General features: G+C 38.4%; 1 protein-coding gene across 5 annotated transcripts in view; it reads left to right on the top strand.

Moving 5' to 3' along the window:
- The window catches only part of EEFSEC (eukaryotic elongation factor, selenocysteine-tRNA specific), a 170,752-nt gene that overhangs the window by 92,112 nt on the left and 55,061 nt on the right, over positions 1-23,579 (top strand). For 3 of the 5 annotated variants that reach the window (XM_081317729.1, XM_081317731.1, XM_081317730.1), the window contains exon 6: positions 21,877-22,033. In XM_081317729.1, the coding sequence (XP_081173855.1) occupies positions 21,877-22,033 (157 nt within the window). Of the gene's footprint in view, positions 1-4,436; positions 4,496-6,687; positions 7,093-21,876; positions 22,034-23,579 lie in introns of those variants that run through there. The other 2 variants (XM_081317732.1, XM_081317733.1) reach the window with 2 other exon arrangements.

The raw sequence follows: 23,579 nt of genomic DNA, 5'->3' as shown, positions 1-23,579 counted from the left end.
AAAAACCCATTTGAAATTAGAATTGCTGCTCAACACTGTTTGAATATTGCAATACAGTTTGGACTGGACAAATATGCCACCCTCACCATCAACAGGGGAAAAATAATGAAAAATGAAGGAATTGAGATGCCCTTTGGAAATAACATCAAGAATCTAGTTGAAATAGATCACTACAAATACCTGGGCATTCTTTCAAGCTGACAACATCAAGCACACTGAAGTCAAGTTAGAAGTGAATATATCATGAAAGTGAAGAAGATCTTAAAGTCCAAACTCAGTGGAGGAAATACCAATTAACACCTGGGCGATTCCAGTCATTAGGTACAGCACTGGAATAATGACTGAACTCAAGCAGAACTAAAGGCCCTGGATAGGGAGACCGGAAAAATAATGACAATGAATCATGCCTTTCATCCAGCAGTGTTGACAGATTCTATTCACCAAGGAAAATAGGTGGTGGTGGAATGTTGCAAGAACATCAGATGGTTGGAGAAAATAAAAGGGTTTTGGAAGCATATCTGAAGGAAGGTGAAGAAGATGCCCTGCAGCTAGTGTACCAGGAAGGCTTACTGAATAGTGGAGAGACCAAACTGGCTTACAAGGAGGATTAAATGAAGAATAGAAAAGAAGCATGGGAAGATAGACCTGAGCATGGCTAAGAGCAGGAAAGTTGAAGAAAGAGACAGAGGGGTTAATTCTGGCTTCAAAGCCTAACAAATGCATATCAAGCCAGAACTGAGAAGACAGGAACAGACAGAAAATTCTACTTCTGCAAAGAAGCTGAAGAAACAGTGGGCTCCTAGTCACCTGCCGAAAGAAGATCACACAGACTGACTACAAAGAACAGCATGAGAAAGTAGCAACAATGGCCCATTGAAAGATCTGCAAGAAGTACCATTTGCCTAGAATCAAGAATTGGTGGAACTATAAAATAGACAAAGTAATAAGAAAATGAAGAAGCTAAAGGGCTTTGGGATTTTAGAATTCAAACAGAAAAGCACTTGCAACCGGAATGGGACAACTACGGCCAACTCATTGCTGGACACCTCACCATGGCCAACTCGCCATCGGACAGCTTGCTGTGGGACAATTTAACAATTCTATTTAATTATTTAAAATAAATAAAAAATAACTTTTGCCATTCACATTTCATTCTGTCCCTCCTTTTGCATCCTTTCTTCAATGATTCTATTTCACTATTTCTTTGATCTTACAGTAACTCTTGTCCTGCAGCGAGTTGTCCTGCAGCAGGTTGGCTGTGGCAAGTCGGCCCTGGTGAATTGTCATAGACTGCTTCCAACATAACACCCCAGACTTAACAACTGTCAGTGACAAAAAACTCTGGATAGTGGAAGTACCTGGAGACAGCAGAAGAAGATGAGAGGAAGAACGGGAGAAAATAACAAATATAAGGACTTGCAAATAAAAGTAGAAAAACTATTGCCAAGAAATCAAAGATTGTACTAATAGTAATAGGTGCCTGAGTTACAATCCCAAAACATCTGGAGCACCACTTGAATACCATTGGCACTGACAAAATTCACATCAATCAATTGCAAAAGGAAGCTTTACTTGGTACTGCTTACATTCTGTGATGATATCTTTAACACTTTAAAACAACATCTACTTATCCCAGGTCATTGGGAAAGACTTGACAGGTGGATAAAAACTTCAAACCCAGTCTAAACATTTGGCTGATTGTGCGATAAACTATTCTACAGCTGAAAGTAACTGAGTTAATATTGTGAGTTAGATCCAGAGCTGAATTTCTTGGCTAAACCTCCACATATTTCAAACAGGGTTAAACTTTTACTGGAAATTCTGCAGGAAGCCTAGTCTTCTGAAAAGCTCAAAATAATAAAAAAGCAAGATTTAGCGTGCTACTACCACTTTCTCTCTCTTGCGAGAGTATTTCTTTAATATAAAAGTGATTATGGAGACATAGATGTATATCGTTGTTAATATTAAGTGTAATGTTCTAACAAACATAATTTGTATTTACTTAGAGTATATGTATAGATAGATGGCTTGGAAAAAACAGTAGCTTAGTCCTCAAGGGGAAAAGTGTGAACAAATGGGTGATGAAATCATTGAGTGTTTTAAGAAATGTCCAGCCTCTGGTTTCATAGAAATACTAATTCAGACGGTTCCACCCTATTGCTGATAGATGTCTGGAGATTAGAACAACTGAATTTATAGTGTCTATTCTTGACATTGATGGAGAAAAACTATGTTCTCTTTGTCAAGGAAGGAAGTGGGTGGTTGCCCTTCTGTCAATGCTGTAGAAAGGCACTAAATAATAATGTCTTTTATACATGCACACATATATCTCCTGCCCCCAGGAATTGGTGTTCCTATTAACATATTAAAGTGTGTGTGTGGTTAGGGACAGTTTAGCTTCAAAACTACTAGGAGAGTTCAAATTAAAAAAAAGTTCAGGCTTACTTTCTGTAGCTTGCCAGGTTTATAGGGTTCTGTTTCTGAAAAAAAATGGGGAAAACTCATTTCATGTAATTTTAATTGACAGTTCTTCACCCTTAATGATAAAATGTATGCAACTTCTCCATTATTTAATGGCCAATTCATCATGAAATTCAAATCAGGCGATGATGGATAAGAATTTCCTCTGATTATTAGGTTACCACACTACTTCCATTGTTCCCTCAATATCCATGGTTTTGTTCTACTTTTCTACAAACAGAAGTTGCTAAAGATTATTATGGCACTCACCAGGCAACAGATTTTTATTCAGCTGTTTGTTTTAAAAAAAAATATAGTGCTTTAGGTAGCATAAGTTAGGTTATAGTAAAGAATTGTCTTCAAACACTTTTCATTCTAGTGCTACAACTGCTGCTCTCCACAAGATCGCTTGCTACTCACAAAGCTATAGACACTATCAGCAGCTAAGAAACGTATCTATAAACACTCCATCCATACTCAGTGTCCTGGAAATTACATGGAACAATTCTTAGAACTGCTTAGAATCTCATTTTGTTTAGTAGCAGCTGGTATAAGCACTGTAATGGAAGTCTATTAACTACACTCCTGCCCAGTGCTGTCCCATAGGGTTGTATGTGTGATTGTGTGTGTGTGTGTGAGAGAGAGAGAGAGAGAGAGAGAGACACTGAAATTATGTCAACTATGACAATAATACCAGCTTTGTCTTACCCAATAGATCATCAGCAGTTAAGAAGGACTAACACAATTTATCTGATCTGTTTTCCACTTATTACTGTATATGTATCTTCACATACTGTATATGTATCTTCACAAAGCAAAGATTCCTTTGAGTTAAACTTGATGCTTACATAAATTACACATTTATAAATTACTTGATAAAAGAATGCCAATAGTTTGTAAGTCCTTTCTGCTAGGATGGAATATGGTAACTGTCTGTGAGGCAGCGTACAATATGTTGTAATCTGCCCGAACATGGGAATGAACTTCTATTTGAACTTGCACCATGGCTGTAAGAGCAGTAAAGCATTCATACTTCTCCATTCTTATTTTGCCATGTTGCCCGTCAGCTTTGTTTAAGGTTTTTGAAGAAGACAGGAAGTCTTGCTACCTAGCTGCTGGGCTTGTAGATATAATGTTTTGCTGATGAAATTGCTCTTATTCTCTATAATTCTGACTCATTATGGGCAGAATCTCCATAATGTCTTGAAGCATTATCTGGGATTCTTCTTAGCTTATGAACTCGAAATGAAAAAAAATATTCTTGCTCTTTCTGGCTGCTTCAGGTTGTTGGGGCATCATGAAAAGTAGTTCATTCCTCTTTGGAGGACAGATCTTTACTGTCTGCCTTAAAAGAGAGAATATTGTGCCACATTTTCAAAAAACTTAGCTGTTTTGGATTGCCCTGTTTCCAACCTTCCCTTTTACTAAGAAAGCCATTACTAAACTGGTAGGGAATCTTTACAGAGTGTGCTGGAGAATTATCTGAATCATTTCAATCTGAATTCAGATCTGGGCATTAGCATTGATTGCTCTGGTGGATAATCTTTGTCAAGGCCTAGAAGTCATTGTGGTACTTCTCCTGACTTTATTTGGCTTCTCAGCAGCAACAGTTCATACCATTGGCCACAGTAGCCTTCTGGACTGCCCACTTGGGTTGGAAATGAGGGTAGTTTGTTGCAGTGCCCTAAGTGGGCTATTTAGCTGTGATGAGAGAGGAAAATGAGTCAGCCCAGTGAGCATTAATTTTATGTGCCACAGGATTCAGTCTTTTCCCTCATGCTGTTTAATATATTTGAAACTGCTGGGAAAGATCATCTGTTAGTATGAGGTATCAGTGTGCAGATGATATACATGTTTACATTCCCATTCCAGACAAGCTGGAGTGGTACAAGTCTTGGGAAGATGTTGAAGAGTGGGTGAGGGGAAGAAACGTGAGGTTAAATTGTAGAAAAAAATGTATTTTCGTTCTTCTAAAGGGCTCTCTGTCAGCTCCAGTGATAATACAGAATGAGTTGATACTCCCAGAAATAGAGAGGTATGTAACTACTGTAAGATAGTTTGAAATGAGTGACCCTGGCCCCATATACGTTACCTTTCAATAGTCCAACTGAAAGGTAATTAGAACTTGAGTGAGACCTTCTGATTTAGAAACAGACACAACTGATAAAGCAGGTATAGCTGGTCAAAGGACCCCTTGGGCATGACTGTCACCTGCTTCTTCTGCAGAAGAAATGAGTCCAAGATGGCCCCCAGATTGTATATAGTCTTGAGTGGGAAATGCAACCCCATCTAAGATTAATGATAGAAAGTCCTCAAATTGGAAGGAGGGCCCCTCAAAAATCCAGAGCCACTAATTTATGGTAGGTTTGAGCCTAAATCTGTTTCTCTCCATCCCATTCCACACAGTTTCTGGATTCTGATATTGGACATTGACAGCATTACATGGCTGAGCCAGGGTCAAGATGTACAACTGGGCATCATTTGCATATTGGTGATAATGGATACTGAACTGATAGATGTGGTTCCCTGTAGATATTAATCAGGAAAAAGAGAGTGTAGAGCCCTGAGGCACTGTGCAGTTAAGAGACTAAGAGCATTATCCATCCTCCTGCCAAATGTCAGCTGAAAACAGTTTCTGAGAAATGAGGTACAACTGCTCCCAACTTCCAACCCTGCAGCTAATCCAGAAGGATACCATGATTGATGGTATAAAAGTTATTGTGAGATCAAGGAACACAAGGATGGACACACCATACCCATCCTGACTGACAGAAGTCAACAAGCACTACCAATGCTATTTTCAGTATTGGATCCTGGCTTAATATTTGAGTGAAATGGTGATACACTTCCTTCAGGATCCCCTGAAATAGCTGTCCAACCACTTTCTCAACTGATCTTCCTAAAAAGGGAAAGTTGGAGATTGGTTGACTGTTATTCAAAATCACTAGACTCAAATATGGCTTCTTGAGGAGACAGTGCACACCCATCTTCTTCAGGGCAGAAGAAACCACCCCATCAATTAAAAAAGCTAATACCACTGCATGGAATCAATGATAGTTACTTGCTGGGCAATCTTAACAACTCAAGAAGGACCTGAATTTAATAGGCAGATGACCGAACACACAGTCTGGAGGACTCAAACTCATCCCAGATAACTTCATGAGACCATGCCTAGGCTTCTGTTAAGAACTAGTCCACCCAGTACAATGTCTGAAAGAAAGAAATGTAAACAGTTCACAGATACACAGCCATGTGGTATTTAATAATAACTGAGAACTGGAATATACTTAATCTAATTTCCAGGGTTCCTTAACCTAACCCCCCCTTTCCTGCCTTAAACCTGACTAATGGGATTCTTTGTCGCTTCCTTGGTAAAGCTATCATTAGGGACTTGACAGGGATTAAAGTTTTAAAATACTGTGCTGGTTTTTATGTTTATTTTTTATGGATAAAGTCACCAAGAATGATGTTTAAATATAAATAAATACAAACTCCAAAATAATAGAAAATACAAGCTCTCTTTTTCCTGATTTTGTTCTGACGTGGGAATCACCAATTAACCATGAAAGAACAATATAATTTCATATATTTCTTTGTCACTGAGTTCTCTCTAAAACCCGAATAATTTAGGATTAACATTTTGTAATGTTATTACATTAACATTATAAAATTACAAAAAATGAAAAGTTCCAAGGTGGGTAGACTAGGAGTTGTTAATATAGGCAGGAAGGGAGTAGTTCTTATGGGGCCAACCAGCCCTAAAGCTGTGTAGGCTCCTGTGTCCCTATGCAAGACTACAAATCCAGGTTTTGGCCATTTTGTGGAAGGCCAAGAGATTGAGGGCTTTCCTCAGGGACAGGGGCAACAGCAGGGAGGGCCCTATTGACCCCACCAGTTGAAATATGATCTGTGAATTATAAACACCTCCCACAAGATGGCTTCTAGCAATTGAATTGTGGACTTCTTGCATGCCCCTATTTTGCAGATAGTTCTTGCTCAAAGAACTTTTAAGTCTTCAAAATGTTTTGGTGAGGGGGATCCTGGTTAATAAGTAATATGGTAGTGAAATAAAAAGAGGAAGAACATTTTCTTAGTTTTATTTGTGAAGTAAAAACTTCAGTGCTTCTTTGTTGTTTGGGGCCTGTTTAATTCCTCAAGGAGAACTGCTTCCTGGTGAAACCATAGGCCAGGGCTTTTCAACCTTTTCACCCATTGTACCACTTTTAGGATATGGCAACATCTGAGTACCACCAGTCGCCTAGCAAGGTGTCAAAAACTTGATGACCAAAAGAAAAAAAGAAAAAAAGTGATGAAGTACAGGTAGTCCTCGACTTACAACAGTTCACTTAGTGACTGTTTGAAGTTACAATGGCACTGAAAAAAGTGCCCCCCAAGCCACAGCCGATCCTGGTGCTTCCCCTGAGCCCTGACAGCCCCGAAGAACCACTGATCGTGGCGCTTCCGCTGAGCCCTTACAGCCCTGCAGCTCCAGACATCTCTCGCTCAGGTTTGTGCTGTGTTGCCACTGGTTCAGCTCATTCCCCTCCCCCGCTACCACTTTTTTAAGAGGGTTGCGTACCACCTGTCAGGTGTCAATGTAGCACAGGTGGTACCCGTACCACTGGTTGAAAAGCCCTGCCATAGGCAAAGACTTTGACATGTGAAAGACCTGCTAAAAGACCTTTGGTCAGCAAGGTATTATTTTAATAGGCAACTTTGTGTGCAGTATTTATTTATTCTGGCTTTCATGCCACTCCAGTTGTAATGACTTTACCTGTCTAAAACATAAAGTACTGCATTTCTTGGCAAGAGTAGTTACTGTACTCCGACTGAACTTAAGTTTTTTTTTAACCCCAAATATTCTAGGTTTAACATTAAAGTCTGCATATAAATAATGTTTATAAATGCTCAGGCATTCATCATAATGCACAGCTCATAAACCACTGCCTTACTTCTGATCTCTGTAGTTATTTTACATTGCTATCATGCACATCAGTAATCATACAGTTTTATATTTTTAATGAAAAGAGGAAGTTGTCATTTTAAAAAAGTTCTCTAGGCAACACAATTATCCTTGTAGGAGTTTGTATTATTTGTGCCTTATTTAATTTATTTTTATTCCACCTTCATTATTTTTATAGATAACTCAAGGTGGCAAACATATCTTAACCTCTAAACCAAACTGGCTTTCACATCTCATCTCAGTATCCTACTTTGGACATTGTATGTTGGGTTGTAGTATTATATGATTCTTTTCTTGTTTTAACATTTTAGATTTATAAAATTTACTCTGTGCATATGAACAAACGTATATGTATTTGTTTTGTTCCGTCTAGTTGTATGTGCCAGTATGATGTCAGCACTTGACAGTAGACTCAGTGCTTGGCAAAACCTGATTTTGCCACAATTTATGTTTCCGCTGCTTTAAAATCTAAACACAGGTTTGCCTGGTTGTGCTTGGCTGTTGATGGCATACTAAATAATGATGATAACACTTCAATGAGGGCAATCACTGAATAAAAAATGCACAATGCTTTCATTAGTTAAAATCCACACTAAAATAAGAGCATAAGAGATGTATTTATTTTTTGGCTGCTAGTTTGTTTGCAATTGAGCAATTTTGTACAGCTTAGGAAAGTGGAGATAATTGTATTCTCATTTGAAATACCATTGTATTTAAAAATGCAGAGAACACGGGAAAATTCCAGCTTTACTGGTAGAAGAATAGATATATGCATTAATATGGCTTTAGCCAGTGGTGGGATTCAGCCAATTCGCACCAGTTCGGTAGAACTGGTAGCTAATTTTTTGTTGCCCAGGCCCAGAATGGACTTCCGGAAGCGGCATCCACACAGAGAACCGGTTGTTCACGTATTTGAATCCCACCACTGGCTTTGGCTAATCTGTCACCAAATTTTCTCATGAAGTAGCTGTAAGAAAATTAAAATGTCACTTTAAAAAAAAAGAAGCAGTGTTAAAATTACTTTTTTTGGATGGCAAGACTGAATTTGTCATATCAAAACTTTGTTGGTGTTATTATAAAGTTATTTGTATAATCTTCCAAATTTTAGTTTGCAGAGTGTTTAGACAGTTGTATTAAGTAATGAAGTAATGTAATAGTCACTTAGTTCATATGTAATAGTACCTCAGGTTTTGCTGTGCTGTGCCATTATGGTAGGAGGAGGAGGAGGAGGAGGAGATGTTACTTGGAGGAATGAACAAAGAATACTTGGGAGCATTTGCCAAGAAAATATTTTCCCATCAGGGTTACCCAAAGCATGAAGTCAACCAGCTAAAGCAAGCAGGCAGCTACTGTATATTGGTCAGAAACAAGGTAGATGATCACTTCAGTGACAATGACAACTGAAAACATCCCTTCATATTGCATGGGAGGAGGCAATAGTAAACCAATCCTATATTTTTCCTGAGAAAACCTCATGCATAAAAAATATAAAATGATTGACAATTTAGGTCCGAGGGCTTTAATATAATACTGAGGAAGAGCTGAGAATCTTTTGAAGTACAAATTAGTGTTAATGCATGGCTAATTAAAAGCTCTGGGATGTCTGGTTGCTGACGTTGATATACAGGAAAAGAAAATCCAAAGCTACAAAGATAGAATTACATTGGGAACATGGAACGTAAGAGGCATGAACACAGGAAAGCCCAGCACAGTGAAAGATGAAATGGAAGGACTACGAATTGACCCTAGGCATCAGTTAATTAGATGGACTAGGAATACTTTCAGTCTAAAGATCACTGTATTTACTAAGGGCATGAAAACCAAAGAAGTGGCATTGCTTTTATAGCTAAGAAATATATACTTAGAACAATGTTTGGCTGCAATGCAGTCAATTGTCAAATAGACTTTGTGGACAAACATTTAATATAATGATCATTTATGTTTATGCTCTAACTACTGATACAGAAGAAGAGGAGGCTAATGAGTTTTATGAGCAAGTTCAGTCTGAAATCAATTAAACATAAAAGCAAAATGTCCTGTTTGTCATTGGCGACTGGCATGACAAAATTGGAAATGTTTTATGACTTAGGAAACCAAAATGAAGCAGGAGAATGACTTAGAACTTCTGCCATTCTAATCATTTCATCATAGCTAAAATTGTGTTCAAACAACCAAAGTGATCACTGTACACATGTGTATCGCCATCTGGTACCAAAAAGAACTTACCCTGTGTTAAGAAGACTTAACACAATGTATAAACTATTGTATAATATCCTTAACTTACATGCTGGCAAAATAAAAACCCTACTGGAAAGAGATACCAGATGTTCAAGCTGGCTTTAGAACAGATGGAGAAATGCAAAATATTAAAGGTAAAGGTAAAGGTTCCCCCGCACATGCGTGCTAGTCATTTCCAACTCTAGGGGCCGGTGCTCATCTCCGTTTCAAAGCCGAAGAGCCAGCGCTTGTCCGAGGACGTCTCCGTGGTCATGTGGCCAGCATGACTAGACGCCAAAGGCGCACAGAACGCTGTTACCTTCCCACTGTAGTGGTCCCTATTTTTCTACTTGCATTTTTTACGTGCTTTCGAACTGCTAGGTTGGCAGAAGCTGGGACGAGTAACAGGCGCTCACTCTGCTAGGCGGCACTTGGGATTCGACCTGCCAAACTGCCGACCTTCTGATCAACAAGCTCAGCGTCCTAACCCACTGAGCCACCGCGTCCCTTGCAAAATATTATTGCTATGAAATTAGAGAGTCAAGGAATATTTAAAAAGATGTCAGTACGTTCTCCATTAAACAGAGAAAGGCATTTAATTGTGTCAGTCATGGAATGTTAGTGCAGGTTCGCATCCCACCAGGCTCAAGGTTGACTCAGCCTTCCATCCTTCTGAGGTAGGTAAAATGAGGACCCAGACTGTTGGGGGCAATAAGCTGACTTTGTAATAATGCCGCTTGGGGGGGGGGAAAGCCCTAATAAGCAGGCATATACATAGAATGAAGGCTATTGCTAAGCACATTGGTTTGTGCTTAAATTGTAAGCCGCCCTGAGTCTTCGGAGAAGGGCGGGATATAAATGGGATTAAAAAAAATATGCTTAGAAAATGGGAACACTAGTACATCTCAATGTCCTCATAAGAAACCTATATACAAGGAAGGGAGACGTAATATGGAGAGAACATGGGGGGGGAAAGGGATGTGACAAGACTGTATATTCTCCACTTATTTATTCTACCCATATGCTGAATATATTTAAAGGGAAGCTAGATTAGAAGAAGATGAGTATGGTTTTACAACTGGAGGAAGAAACATCAGTAACCTTCTGATAGGTGAAAATACAAAGGATCTCCAAGCTCTAGTAATAAAAATCAAGAAGCACAGTGAACAAACAGGACTAAAAATATAAATATAAAGAAGCTCAAATTAAAAACATGTAGAAAAACCAGCCTTGGAATTGACAATGAAAACATCAGAGATTTAGATAGCTTCTGCCTTTCAGGATCAATAATCAACATTACAGGCAGAAGCAGAAATAAATATGGCTCAGACTAGCATTTGGTAAAGTAGCCATGAAAGCCTTGGAAAAGGTATCTTCTTTGCTTGTTTATATTCTACATTTCACATCTTAATTTGGGTTGTCAAGATTGACTTTCAATTCTCAGAATTTTCTTCAATAGCCATGCAGGATGCAGATATGAAAACCAGTTATCTGGAGGACACTTGAGTTGGTGGAATTTGGGGTATAGTTACTGAAAGTGTTGGTCATTCTACTGCCTTGTTTTTCTTCTCTAGTATCAGCCCAACCAGGGAGACCAGACTAAGAAACCAATGTCATATAGAGCAGAACAATTTTTACTGTAATAGCTTCAGTAACACAATCTTAGAAGTCTGAATATATGTGTCCTCCTTTATTTTCATGTGAACTAGGGAAGGATTTGTCTGAGATGTTTTCTCAAATTAGTTTCCTAGCCTGGGCTCAAATACCACTTATCTGACTGATTTCTGGGTCACAGCTCTTTCTCTTGTCCTTTAAGGTCATTCCTTGTGTCCTCCACATCTCAGTCCTCCTGTTTTTTGTTCAGATGAAATTAATGCTTTTGAACTTGGACTGTAAAAGTGAAGGTAGATAATGTGGGCATGGTCCCCAAACAACAATAATGTGGTCCAACCATTAAATGCCACGCAACCTGAAGTATTGGAAAATAAAATTCTGTGTTATTTTCCACATATATCCAGTAGAAAATACAATTGCTTGAGAAACTCTTTTTATCAAATCAATTTCAGTTTAGACTGATGCAAGAAATTAATGGATATGTGCAACAAACATCATTTCAAATTAAAGTAGATGGAAATGTCTGTTGATGAATTCCAGATACAGGTAAAAAATGAATATCCACAGGCTACCCCCTTCCCCCAAAGCTTCTGGTAATTCTCACAGTATTTTTAACATTTTATCTCTGTGAGCTTAGGTTTTCTGCTCTCACAAATATAACATTTGCAAAGTAGGATAATTAACCAAGATTGAGAAAGAGTGTTGTTGTCCAGCATTCTCCTAATATTAAAAGTATCTCTAAATCTCATCAAGCCGAAATAACCTGCCAGATGGCAAAATAGTAATTTAACCCAGTAAATTTCTTTTTGTTTGATTCTTTCTTAGTAACTTAAAATTAGAAATATACTGGTAATTTGTTTCCTTATGAGTTTTGCTTTGTTTTTGTAGTTTTTTCATGTGGTTCTTTCCTGTGGAGGGGGCTTGTTTTTGGTGGGATTGTCATTTTTCCCCCCATTTCTTTCTGTAAAATGTGATAAGAAATAATAACAAAAGTACTTATTAAATGTTTTTATATCAGTATAAATATATCAGTAGCACAAGTAAACATAATAATTAAGCAATTTTGAAGGTTGCTCATATATTTACAACACTATTAATGATGTTGTAATTGCAACAAGGTGGTTTTCGGAAAACAAACTTTCTTAGCTTTTAACTGTAGGCCCTTATAAGGTTCATTTGATGTCAAGATTCCATTCATTGCTGCAATATGCATGCCTGAAGTAACTGTACAAGTGGGAAATGAAACAAAGCTGCCATGGAATACAGTATATGAGTATGAATTGGCCTCAGTGAAACAAAGTTGAAATTACCACAGATTCCACATATGGTCAGCATACAGCTTCCTGTGTCCACCTTTTAGGAAATACAGTTATTCTCAGGCACTAAGGTTGCGCTCTTCATGGGCTCTTAGGATCATAGTGCCTTTCTCTGTAGAGCCCTCTTTGGAAATCTTTTAAATCTCTGAGAGAACCTTAAAGATAAATATGCCTACAGAGCGTGGTGTCTACATATATCCCTTCAGTTCATCCCGCAATCTCTGACCTAGCACGACAGGGAACTTCGTGGCTTCTATGAAAGGAGTGAGTTGAGGCAAATTGTTTGTATGTCTTCTACATTTATCGGTCTCATTCCAACACAGCACTAGCTGAAACTTGCTGCAGGGACATGAGTCTTAGGTTCATATGCTTCTCCTATATTTTTAAATCTTCCTGGCACGGTCAAGTTAACTATTTAAACTCAAAACCAGGGGGTTTCTCAAATTGTGAGGTGTATCTCCAGGGGAGACGTGAGGAATGTTTGTTACCTTGTTATCATAAATCTAAACTTTCTCAGAGTTTCATTGCATTGTTTTCATTCCTCATTTCCATTTGGGTTTTTTTTGGGGGGGGGAGGGATATATATTAAGCTTACACTAAAGGGAGGTGTAATGGCAAAACCTTTGGGAATCCCTGCTCTAATCCTAATGACAGTTGATTGAAAGAGCTATCAAGTTTGAGCTGGTTTTTGACAATCTTAGTAAAAAAAAACCTTTTACATGCAGAGAGTTGATCTGAACTCCCTTTGAACTGGCACTAAAAATAAATTCTTCACTTACTATTTTTTTTCTTTTATTCAAACCAGGACATTATAATTAATGGTTTCTAACAAGACAACTTTAAGCCATATCTGTTAGGAGTCAAATGCCGAATTTATGAATGCCCCAAATGCCTTGGTTGTATAAGCTTCATTTACAGTTGCCACATCTGCACATAGGTGTCACATGTTACATTTGCAGAAATATAAATGGGACATCTATGCAACCATACCCGAATGACAGACACACATGTTTCCTGACATGTCAGTGCTGGAGAAGTCTGCCTGACTCTTTATTAAGTCACAAAAGGGGCATTTAGGTGCAGACTTTGTGCAATCCTGTGATTCAAGGTGAGTGAAAAAGCTAACACAATTTTAGAATGTTCTTATGGCAATATTGGGGGAGATACTTGGGTAATCTTTCTGAGGGAAATGGATGGTTAAGAAAGGGGAAATATAAATAAATAAATAGTACTAAATCAAATTTAGAAATCAACTGAAGACAGTAATGAAGAAATGGTAGTTGGATTAATGTCCTTTTCTCCTTTTATTTAGCTTTCTTACAGTTGTCAATATACAGGCAGTCCTCGACTTACAACCATAATTGATCCCAACATTTCTGTTGCTAAGTGAAACATTTGTTAAGTGAATTTTGCCCCATTTTACAACTTTTCTTGCCACAGGTGTTAATTGAATGACTATAGTTGTTAATTTAGTAACGTGGTTGTTAAGTGAATCTGGCTTCCCCATTGACTTTGCTTGTCAGAAAGTCACAAAAGGTGATCACATGACACTGGGACATGGCAACTGTGATAAATATCAGTCAGTTGCTAAGAATCTGAATGGTCATATGTGTGAAAAATGGTCATAAATCACTTTTTTCTATGCCATTGTAACTGTTATAGGTCGAGGACTATCTCCACTAGTCTTTTGGTAACATACCGCAAAACGGGATTTGGAGGCATAGAAACCCAATCAGTTAATACAGGGGTCCCCAATCCCTGGTCCATGGACCAGTACTAGTACCCCCAGTCCGTGGACCGGTACTGGTCTGTGGCATGCCAGCAACCGGTCCGCACAAACAAGGAAAGCCCCATCTGTGGGATGCAGGCAGCACACACAACCATGCACCCTCTGGTCCACAGAAAATCCTCTCTCCACAGAACCGGTCCCTGGTGCCCGAAAAGTTGGGGAACTCTGAGTTAATAAATAATAACCTGAGCAACACTAAGTCAGATTTGACTTGTAGAGACTTGGAGGAAGTAGAGAAGGAAGTTCTGTTTAAATATCCTTTTTTTCATGCAGAATTAAACCACAATGTTTGTGTTGAGTGTCACAACACAAAAGGCAGCTCTTTACCGCAAACAATACTGCAGTGCAAATAAATTAAATTAAATCAAAAGGATTGTAAAACTGTGTACTTTATATTAAAATTTGAGCAAGGGGGAGAGAAAGAAAGATGACTGATGCTTCACCTGTGTTAGTACAATAATATTCTCTCCTCTGCCAACAGAAAAGTCAAGGGGGAGGGAATATTTAATAAAACACAATGCTAGTGTGTCCTCTACTCTAAGCTATAAAACAAGAGCAGCAGAAACAGTCTCTTTGAACTGGAAATCCCTTTCTAAGCTGCTGATCTAACCTAAGCAAGTGAAGGAGAATTTATTAGTCAGAAACATTTGTTCTTTGCCCCCCCTTTCATTTTCCTATTTTAACTCCTTAAGTGAGTTTGATGCTGCAACTCTGCCCATAAATTTTAAAAAAATATTATTGTAATGTAGGTCAATGAACTGAAGCACCACTGTACACCATGGCGGATTAAAATCAGAAAGTCAACCCGCTTCCACTCCCACTAGGTCATATGACAATATAAACAAGAAATGCAAGGAGCCTTTAGCTTTTTCTTGACCTAATCCTTTGTTTACGCAGCACTTAAACTGACTTTTGGGGTCGTCTCTGTCTGGCATTAAAGGCCTTAAGCTTTTTGAAGTTCCCCTGAAGTTAATAAAATTAGTCTGCCCTCACTGTGAGGCCTCTGTCTACAGGCTCAGAAGAAGAGTGGTGTATCCGTTGTTGTCCACAGTATTGGATTTTTCAGCTTCATATTTTATAACCAGTAGAAATTGGATGAGAAACATAGAGAAAAGCAAAGCCCCAAGACTATTCAGCTAATGGCAAAATGATAGCCCTGGTAGAAATTCTGAGAACGCAGAACAGGATTAATTGCTGATAAAATAATAAGAATTGAATTTCAGTGCAAGCGAAGAATAAACTTTTCTAAACATTAAAGAAGTGTATGGGAGGGTATGTAAAAATAAAGGCATCTTGAATGCAACAGAGGTTCCTGACCACTGTCAAGTATAATTGCCTCTATTAAATCAGGTATATTAATTAACAAGGATATTTTAAAAGGATATTTACAGCCAATGTGTGGCATATTGGTTAAGATACTGTATCGATACCAAAGAAACCCAGGTTCAAGTTTACCTTCAGTTATAGAAGTTCACTAGGTAATTTGGGGCAGTCATGCTCTCTTAGTCCATCCTACCTCAGAGTGTGATTATTGTGGGAAATTTGGTAGGAGAAAGTACTATATATGTGGCCTTGAGCTTCTCCAGGAAAAGCTGGTACCAGTCTAACAAATGTATACATTTAGAACAGAAATAAGAATGGCTATTGTCATTACCACTATCTTGGTAATGTTGTGGATTCTGCTCCCCTCCCCCAACTGCTAGTTTATAAGCAGACTGTGTATTGTTGATAATTCCGTTACAAGATTATATTGTAATAATCACAATATATGATACTATTACCTAGTTGCTGAATTGGCACTTTACGAAGGTTTCTTGGATCCAAAGCCAATATTGTTTGATGACTTCCATAGCATCTGTTTTAAGACAAACTCTAACAAAATTGTGAAATTGTGAAATACAGAAATTCTAAGAATAATTCTTTGCTAACGTAAAATATGTAGCTCGCATTTTAAATAATAGTCTCGATGTGCATCAGCGTTTTTCAAACTCGGTAAGTTTAAGATGTGTGGACTTCAACATGCTGGCTGGGGAATTTTGCAATTTGAAATCTGCACACCTTAAACTTGCTAAGTTTGAAAACACTATTGTACATACAAGATTTGGTCTGCTTTTTATTCTGATTGATCAGTGTAATGATACTATTTTAACAAAGAACCAAAAACCATTTTTTTTAAATCAAACAATACTTTCTCTTATTTTTTCAACATTTTCTTTTCTTTTTCATATCAGGACTCTTTGACATAACACAGAGACCTAGTATCTTCAGGCATTAGTAGTAATCACAAATATTCATACCTTGGGAATTAGGTTCACTTGGTTGCATCTTTGCTTTGCCAGTGCCCAAGGAAGCATGTTTATCTTTCCCTGTGCAACAAGCTTGCTGCCTCTTATATATATGATTGCTTAATTATGAATCCAAACTTGACTCCCACTGGTTTAATAATCTTTAAATTAAATTCAATGCTGCTGGTTTAAAACATTAAGTGTAATAAACATGATTACGTTTTAACGTTAAACTTGAAGTTTTGAAAGTTGGTCTGAAATATTTTGTCTTATTCATGCAGGCAAAATATTTTCCAAATATGAAATTGGTGTGGAGATAAATGTGTCAATATGAATAGAGAGAGATGTCTGAGGACTTTTCTTTTGCGTAGTCTCCTTACCTTGACTGCCGTATAGCTTTTTCAAAGCTGTAATGTTTTGCCCTATGGTGTTTTAATTTCCTATATTTTCCTGCTTGTTTTCTCAGGCCTTCAGTGACTATTTACTCAGATTCTCCTAACAATTACTTCAAATCGAGCTAACTAAAGTAGAAAAGACGGGGAAATTTTTATTAAAGAGCCAGATTGCTTCCTGGTTCATTTGCTGAATATAATATAACCCTTCTCTGATCTAAATCATTTTCTTTCAAGAACTGATCTAACATTAAGTCATTCTCTGGATCCATGAAGAATCCAAGCATGTGCCCACCTCACTACTGCTAAAGGATAGACGATTCACTGGGATAGAACAGGAAAAAAGGAGGAGAAGTTGAGACCTCCAGTGAAGGGAGAAAGTCCATCGAGAGTCTACCCAGGGTTTAGAGCAGACATGTCAAACACAAGGCCCGGGGGCCAGATCCAGCCTGTGATGTGGTTTCATGTGGCCCGCGAAACCATCCTGGAAACAGTGAGGGAACGGCCCCCACTGCCTTGGCCCTGGCCCAGAGTCCCTCCTTCTGCCAGAGACCCTCAGATCTGTCCCACTCCTGCCCAGGCCCCCATAGGCACCCTTGATGCGAACGATGTAGAGCTGGCCATGCCCACCCGTAGGCCATACGCACTCTAGCCACGCCCACCTAGTAGGCCACACCCACCCAGGCCATAGCCACCAGGCCCCCTGAGGGCAACCACAATGCTGATGCGGCCCTCAATGAAATTGAGTTTGACACCCCTGGTTTAGAAAGGAATAGGCACAGGGATTCCAGCTGGCGGAGGTATGGAGGGCAGGGAGGCCTAGGAATTCTGGCTGTGGAGGGCTACGGAGTCCACAGCGATCACAGTAGTGACCTTGGAAGCCTTGGGGCTTGGGAAGGCTGTGGAGGCCTGAGACACATGCGGAGGCTCAAAGCAGCCAAGTTTTCAGCTCACCAACGATTCAACTTACGGAAGTGTGGCTGACTCCAGCCCTCTGGATGTTATTGGGTGGAGTGGGGGGGTCCATAGGAGCTGACCCTTTTTTTAACCTAGTGGGTGATTTGCCCTACTACTGAACTGGGGGGAGGTAAGGAAGACCGGAGTGTTTTCTTCTTTTTCTTCCTCTGCAGAGAGGATCCTTGGTGGCTCTGAACTTTTGGCTTCTGCTTTTGAAATACCAGGTCAAGTGTGTAACAAGGCTAGCCTAATTTATGATTCTTATCTTAGAGGGGAGGCCCAACCTGGCATGTTTTGCTAAAACCTGGTTGGGCCCAGGGGGTGGGGTTGTCCTCTAGGAAATATGCCCACTGGGGTGTTTTGTTTTGCAACAAACCAAGAGCCCTGGAAGGGGAGTAGAGGTGGCTGTTGTCATTCAGGAGTCGATAGGGCTTTTCACAGACTTTCTTCCTTTCTGTTCCTCTCTGCCATCACTTTTCTTTTTCTTGTGCTATTTTTTTATCTTTTCTGTATTGTTTTTTTTTTAAAAAAATATTTTAACAATTTTAAACTGCCCTGAGTTGGTAGGAGTCAAGTGGCATATAAATTTAATAAATTGCTATTATGGTTGGTCTCACAGTCAGCCAGATGTTTAGGCTGGGTTTTGCATTTTTGCACCACCTGTCAAGTCTTTCCCAAGGATCTGGGATAGGCAGATGTTGTTTAATAACACTAAAGCTATCACCACAAGATATAAGCTGTTCCAAATAAAGCTGCCTTTTGCAATTGCCTGATGGTAATTTTGTCAATGCCAGTGGTATTAAAGGGTGCTTCAGATGTTTGGAATTGCACCCAAGTTGCCTTAATAAATCAAGATTATTAAACGGAAAGCTGGTGGAGGTAGAGGTAGAATTGAATTTTAGCGATAAAATTAGCGACATAATTTTTAGCAATTATGATGTATACCTAATGCAAGAACGAGAGGTTATATCTGCTGTTATTATAAAAGATGAATAAAACATTACCATAGGTGTCTAGTGTATGATACCTGAGCACAAATTTTTATTGTGCTGAAAAGGCTTAACTTTTAAAAAATTTCTTACATATTGGAGTATTTTTTGTGAAATAGTAAATTATTGATAGACAGGTGTTACAAGTATGACCCAGAGGGATCATATCTTCCTTATAAAATAATTGTGAAATAATTGGCTCTTATTAAATATGTCTATTTAGTTTGGATATCAGTGATAGATTAGCCACTCCCCACCTAATGAAATTACCCACAGAATTGACAGACTAATTATGACATGGAATTTCAATCCTTTGATGTTGATTGATCTTAGTTCAGGTTTGGTCTGTTCAATATAGCTTAAAGCAGGAGTGTCAAACTTGCAATGTCACATGACGTGTCACGATGTATCGTGACTTTTCTTCCACTACCGCAATAGGGTGGGCGCAGTTTCGGCATGACGCATCTGGCCCATGGGCCGGCAGTTTGACACCCCTGGCTTAGAAATTCAATCTAGCTATGACAACTGTGGGCATATTCCATTTGGTACTAGGAGTAATATATGTTTCTTGCCACAAATATAATTTAGCTTTTTGTTTCTTGAGATATTCCAAGCTTGGGTATTCCTGTGGGGCCTTTTCCCTCCTGGATAGCTAGTAATGGTTGGATTTAAATAATTACAATATTTCTGTCAAAAAGACTGATAGAGGCTGGAGTGTTTTCGAAAGCTTTGGAAAAGTTCTAAAATTGGTATTGTCAATGATCTTGTTGTTCTTTTCTGTTAGAAGTTGGGAATAAAACTCAGTAGGACATTCACACCACTGCGTACAAATATCTCTGATCCGATTCTGAATTGCCTCTATAATATCTAATGTAATGTAATGTTAATGGAATGTAACATAACACAATGTAGTAACTGCAGTAACTGAAGTAATGAAATAGAAACAGCTTTAATCAGGTAATTGATACATGCACTGAAGTAAGAAGGAAATAGTTCTGAGCTATGGAGGGGTTAAAAATATCTCCTTTCTCCATGAACTCGAATTTGAAATTTTGGATGATCTATGATGCTTTGGATTACTTTCCCCCCCCCCCCCAAATTAGGGGTACTGTTGTTAAAAAGTAAATTTCAGAGATGTCCAGCCACGTTTCTTGTGCAGTTAAATTAACAGTGCTTAGAAGACTTTGACAGATCCTTATGGATGTCTGCAAAAGTTTGGTGCTTTCATCAAAATAATAAAAGCAGCGTTGTACCTCAGGCTCCATCCTTTCACATATGCATGCAACATCACAATGCAGTTATAAAAAGCAAGTGCTTGGGACTGAAACTCCATTTTTATAATTCTGTTCTGAGTCCGTTCCTTCCCCCCCCCCACCCAGTTCCTCCCACTATACAGGACTACACAGATATAGTCCCTGCTGCTATACAGATAGTCCTTGATTTACAACAATTCATTTAGTGACTGTTCGAAGTTACAATGGCACTGAAAAAAGTGACTTATGACTGCTTTTACAATTGTTGCAGCATCCCCACGGTCACACAATCAAAATTCAAATACTTGGCAACTGATTCACATTTATGACAGTTGCAGTGTTCCGGGGATATGGGATCACCCTTTGCGACCTGACAAGCAAAGTCAGTGGGGAAGCCAGATTCACTTTAACAGCTGTGTGATTAACTTAACAACTGCAGCGATTCACTTAACCACTGGGGCAATAAAGGTTGTAAAGTGGGCCAAAACTCGACAAATATCTCACTTAGCAACAGAAATTTTGGGCTCAATTGTGGTCGTAAGCAGAAGACTACCTATACCAGGGATGGGGAACCTTGACTCTTTTATGACTTGTGGACTTCAACTCCCAGAATTCCTGAGCCCCACCCTTGCTGACTTATACTTTTCTGATCCCAAAACAACTAAGAGGGGTCAAGCCTTGCTACTAATACTTGGATACAAAATCACCAAGACATTCCAGAGTTGCAGGCAAGACTGGGAAAACCTGGAAGATGTATGATTGCCCAGAATATTATGTGAATTTAGTATGAATTTAGTCACCATTAGCTGAACTTGATTGAAGTTTTCATGTTACCATATAAGCCTAATTTAAAGAGGCAATTATTATGCCTTTTAGCATGTGTTACATTTCTCAGATTGGCAACTGTTAAGGTGACATGTAAACTTGATTAAACAAGATGGTTTATAAAGCTGTGGCCTTTTTAATGCACACAGGCCCTGGAAGAAGGTCATTATCCGGACTCCTTGTTTTTAGTCTGACAATCTCTTCGTAAGCTCTTAAACAATGTTCGTTTAGAAATTGTTAGGGTTAACTGTTGGTTTTATTGGGCTATTGGGATTTTTTTTTAGTACTATGAACTTCTATCTTGTCTGAGGATAGCTTCTAGTACACACTATTCAAAGTGTGAGCTTTTGATGACATATCTGAGGATTTCATCCTGTCTCCTTTACTATTTAACATCTAAAAACACCATTCCAATATTTAGATGAATTGGGTGTTTGGTGCTGGGTAATATCAGTATGATGATGATACCCCAAATTAGTTCTCCCGAGATGGAAAAATTATGCAGTTTTGAATTGTTTCTTCATTCAAGACATGCTCTGTATCTCAGATTAAACCAGTAGTTAGAGGTGCTTTTTATCCCCTTCAGCTGATATATCGGATATAATGGTTTATAAAAAAAAAAGTAACCATAAAATAACAGTGGATAATCTTTAGATTAATTATCATAATGTACTACCTGCTGGGCTGTTTTTATATGTAGTTTAGAAAACTATTTATAATACTACTGGTAGCATAGGAATGCAGTGTAGAAATAATAATATATGTATATTATACAAAACAATTTTGTTTTCCTTTTTTCATTTGTTTAATTTGCAGCTGTGTGATGATTATAGCGTGATTGGCCGTTCATTATTTAAAAAGGAAACAAACATTCAAATGTTTGTGGGTTTGAAGGTCAAGCTATCTACAGGAGAAGAAGGTGTAATAGAAGGAGGCTTTGGACAAAGTGGGAAATTTAAAGTCCGCATTTTGGGTAAGTATTTGTTTTTGCCACTTTTGTACATCAAGGAGAAGGGATTTAGATTCCTATGCATGTAGGAATATAATATAGTAGATAGCATGTGATTAACTTCAAAAGAAACTTCTAGATTGGTACTTCAATGCCACTTACTAATATAGTGAAAAGCAGCCTGGTTTTCTCAGTATAGTTTATTAGAGGAAGAAGGTGTTACTCCATTTATGTACTCCAGGACATGGTTTAAAGAGTTTGGGCAGATACATCTGCGACAAACCACAGTGACACCAAATTAACAGAGCACACTCAATTATGTAAAGACACAAATGTCATGATTATATAGTGAAGTAGGCAATTTGTCCCCCTTCCACTATGGATATTGATAATTCAGGATTAGACTATTAAAGCTGCACTCAAATCCAGCACCTATATATCCCTGGCCAGTAGTAGGCGAGAGAAGACAGGGAAGGTCAGCAGTGGGCCATAAGGGTAGGCAGTAGAGCTCAGGATGGCCAAAAGGGCAGGGATTTGGGGGGGGGGGTTGAAGTGAAGGTGAATATGGCAGAAACAGGAGAAACATGAGGTCCTCACCTAATAATGTGGTGGTCCTGGCCTAATGACAGAAACTGGGACTACAGACTTAACAACTGTCATTGCAAAGCAGTGCAGTCATGTGCCAATTCTCTTTCAGAGTAATTAAGGAGGACTACCTGTACTTTATACACTACTATAATCTGTTTTTCCCCCTGTAAAACATTCTGGAACACCAACATATGGGTTTGATTATATTTCCAGTCAATTAAAACACAAATGTAAATATGAAATCATCATTACTTAATAAATACAATACCATTAGTTCCTGAAGTGCTAAAATAAATAAAATTGGGACCATAGGAAATATTTTGCATCAAGTATCAAAATGTCATTTTGCCAAGGAGATTCAAGTGTAAGCACAAGTTGCTGATTAGAGCATTGATAGTAAATGTGCATTGCTAATGCATTTTTTTTCATACAGTATATTTGATAGGGAATTTCTTTTCATGTATCAGTCAGAACTGTAGATAAGCTCTCTTTTTAAGGATCTCAGTGCTATTCAGTTATAACTTTCTCAGTCTTTCTTTCCTCTTGACGTATTTCCTTTTCCTTCATATATTTGTTTCATAATTTAAGAGCATAACAGTGTGCTACTGGAGTGGACCCCTGGCCCATTCTCTTTCATTCTCTACATCAGATGCCCGCAACCTTTTGGGCACCAGGGACTGGTGTTGTGGAGAAAGGTTTTTCTCTGGACCGGAGGGGGCGTGGTTTCATGTGCTACCTGCATCCTGTGGATGGGGCTTCGCTTGTTTGTGCAGACTGAGAGTAAGATGGACAACATATAAATTTAATGAATAAAGAAATGTGGAGATTTGTTTGATTCTCTGCTAGCAACCTGACATCATCTGCAAATAAATAGACGTGCTGACTAATGTACTTCAAACTTTTGTAATAATTAGATTAAATTTTATACTCTTTTAAATTAATGTCAAATTGTTTTAAAAACTAAAATTTCTTTTGACTTTAA

This window comes from Vipera berus, assembly GCF_964194415.1.
Source record: "Vipera berus genome assembly, chromosome: 2".
Classification (NCBI taxonomy): domain Eukaryota; kingdom Metazoa; phylum Chordata; class Lepidosauria; order Squamata; family Viperidae; genus Vipera; species Vipera berus.
Note: the sequence above shows the minus strand (reverse complement) of the source record. Positions and strands in the feature narration are given on the sequence as shown.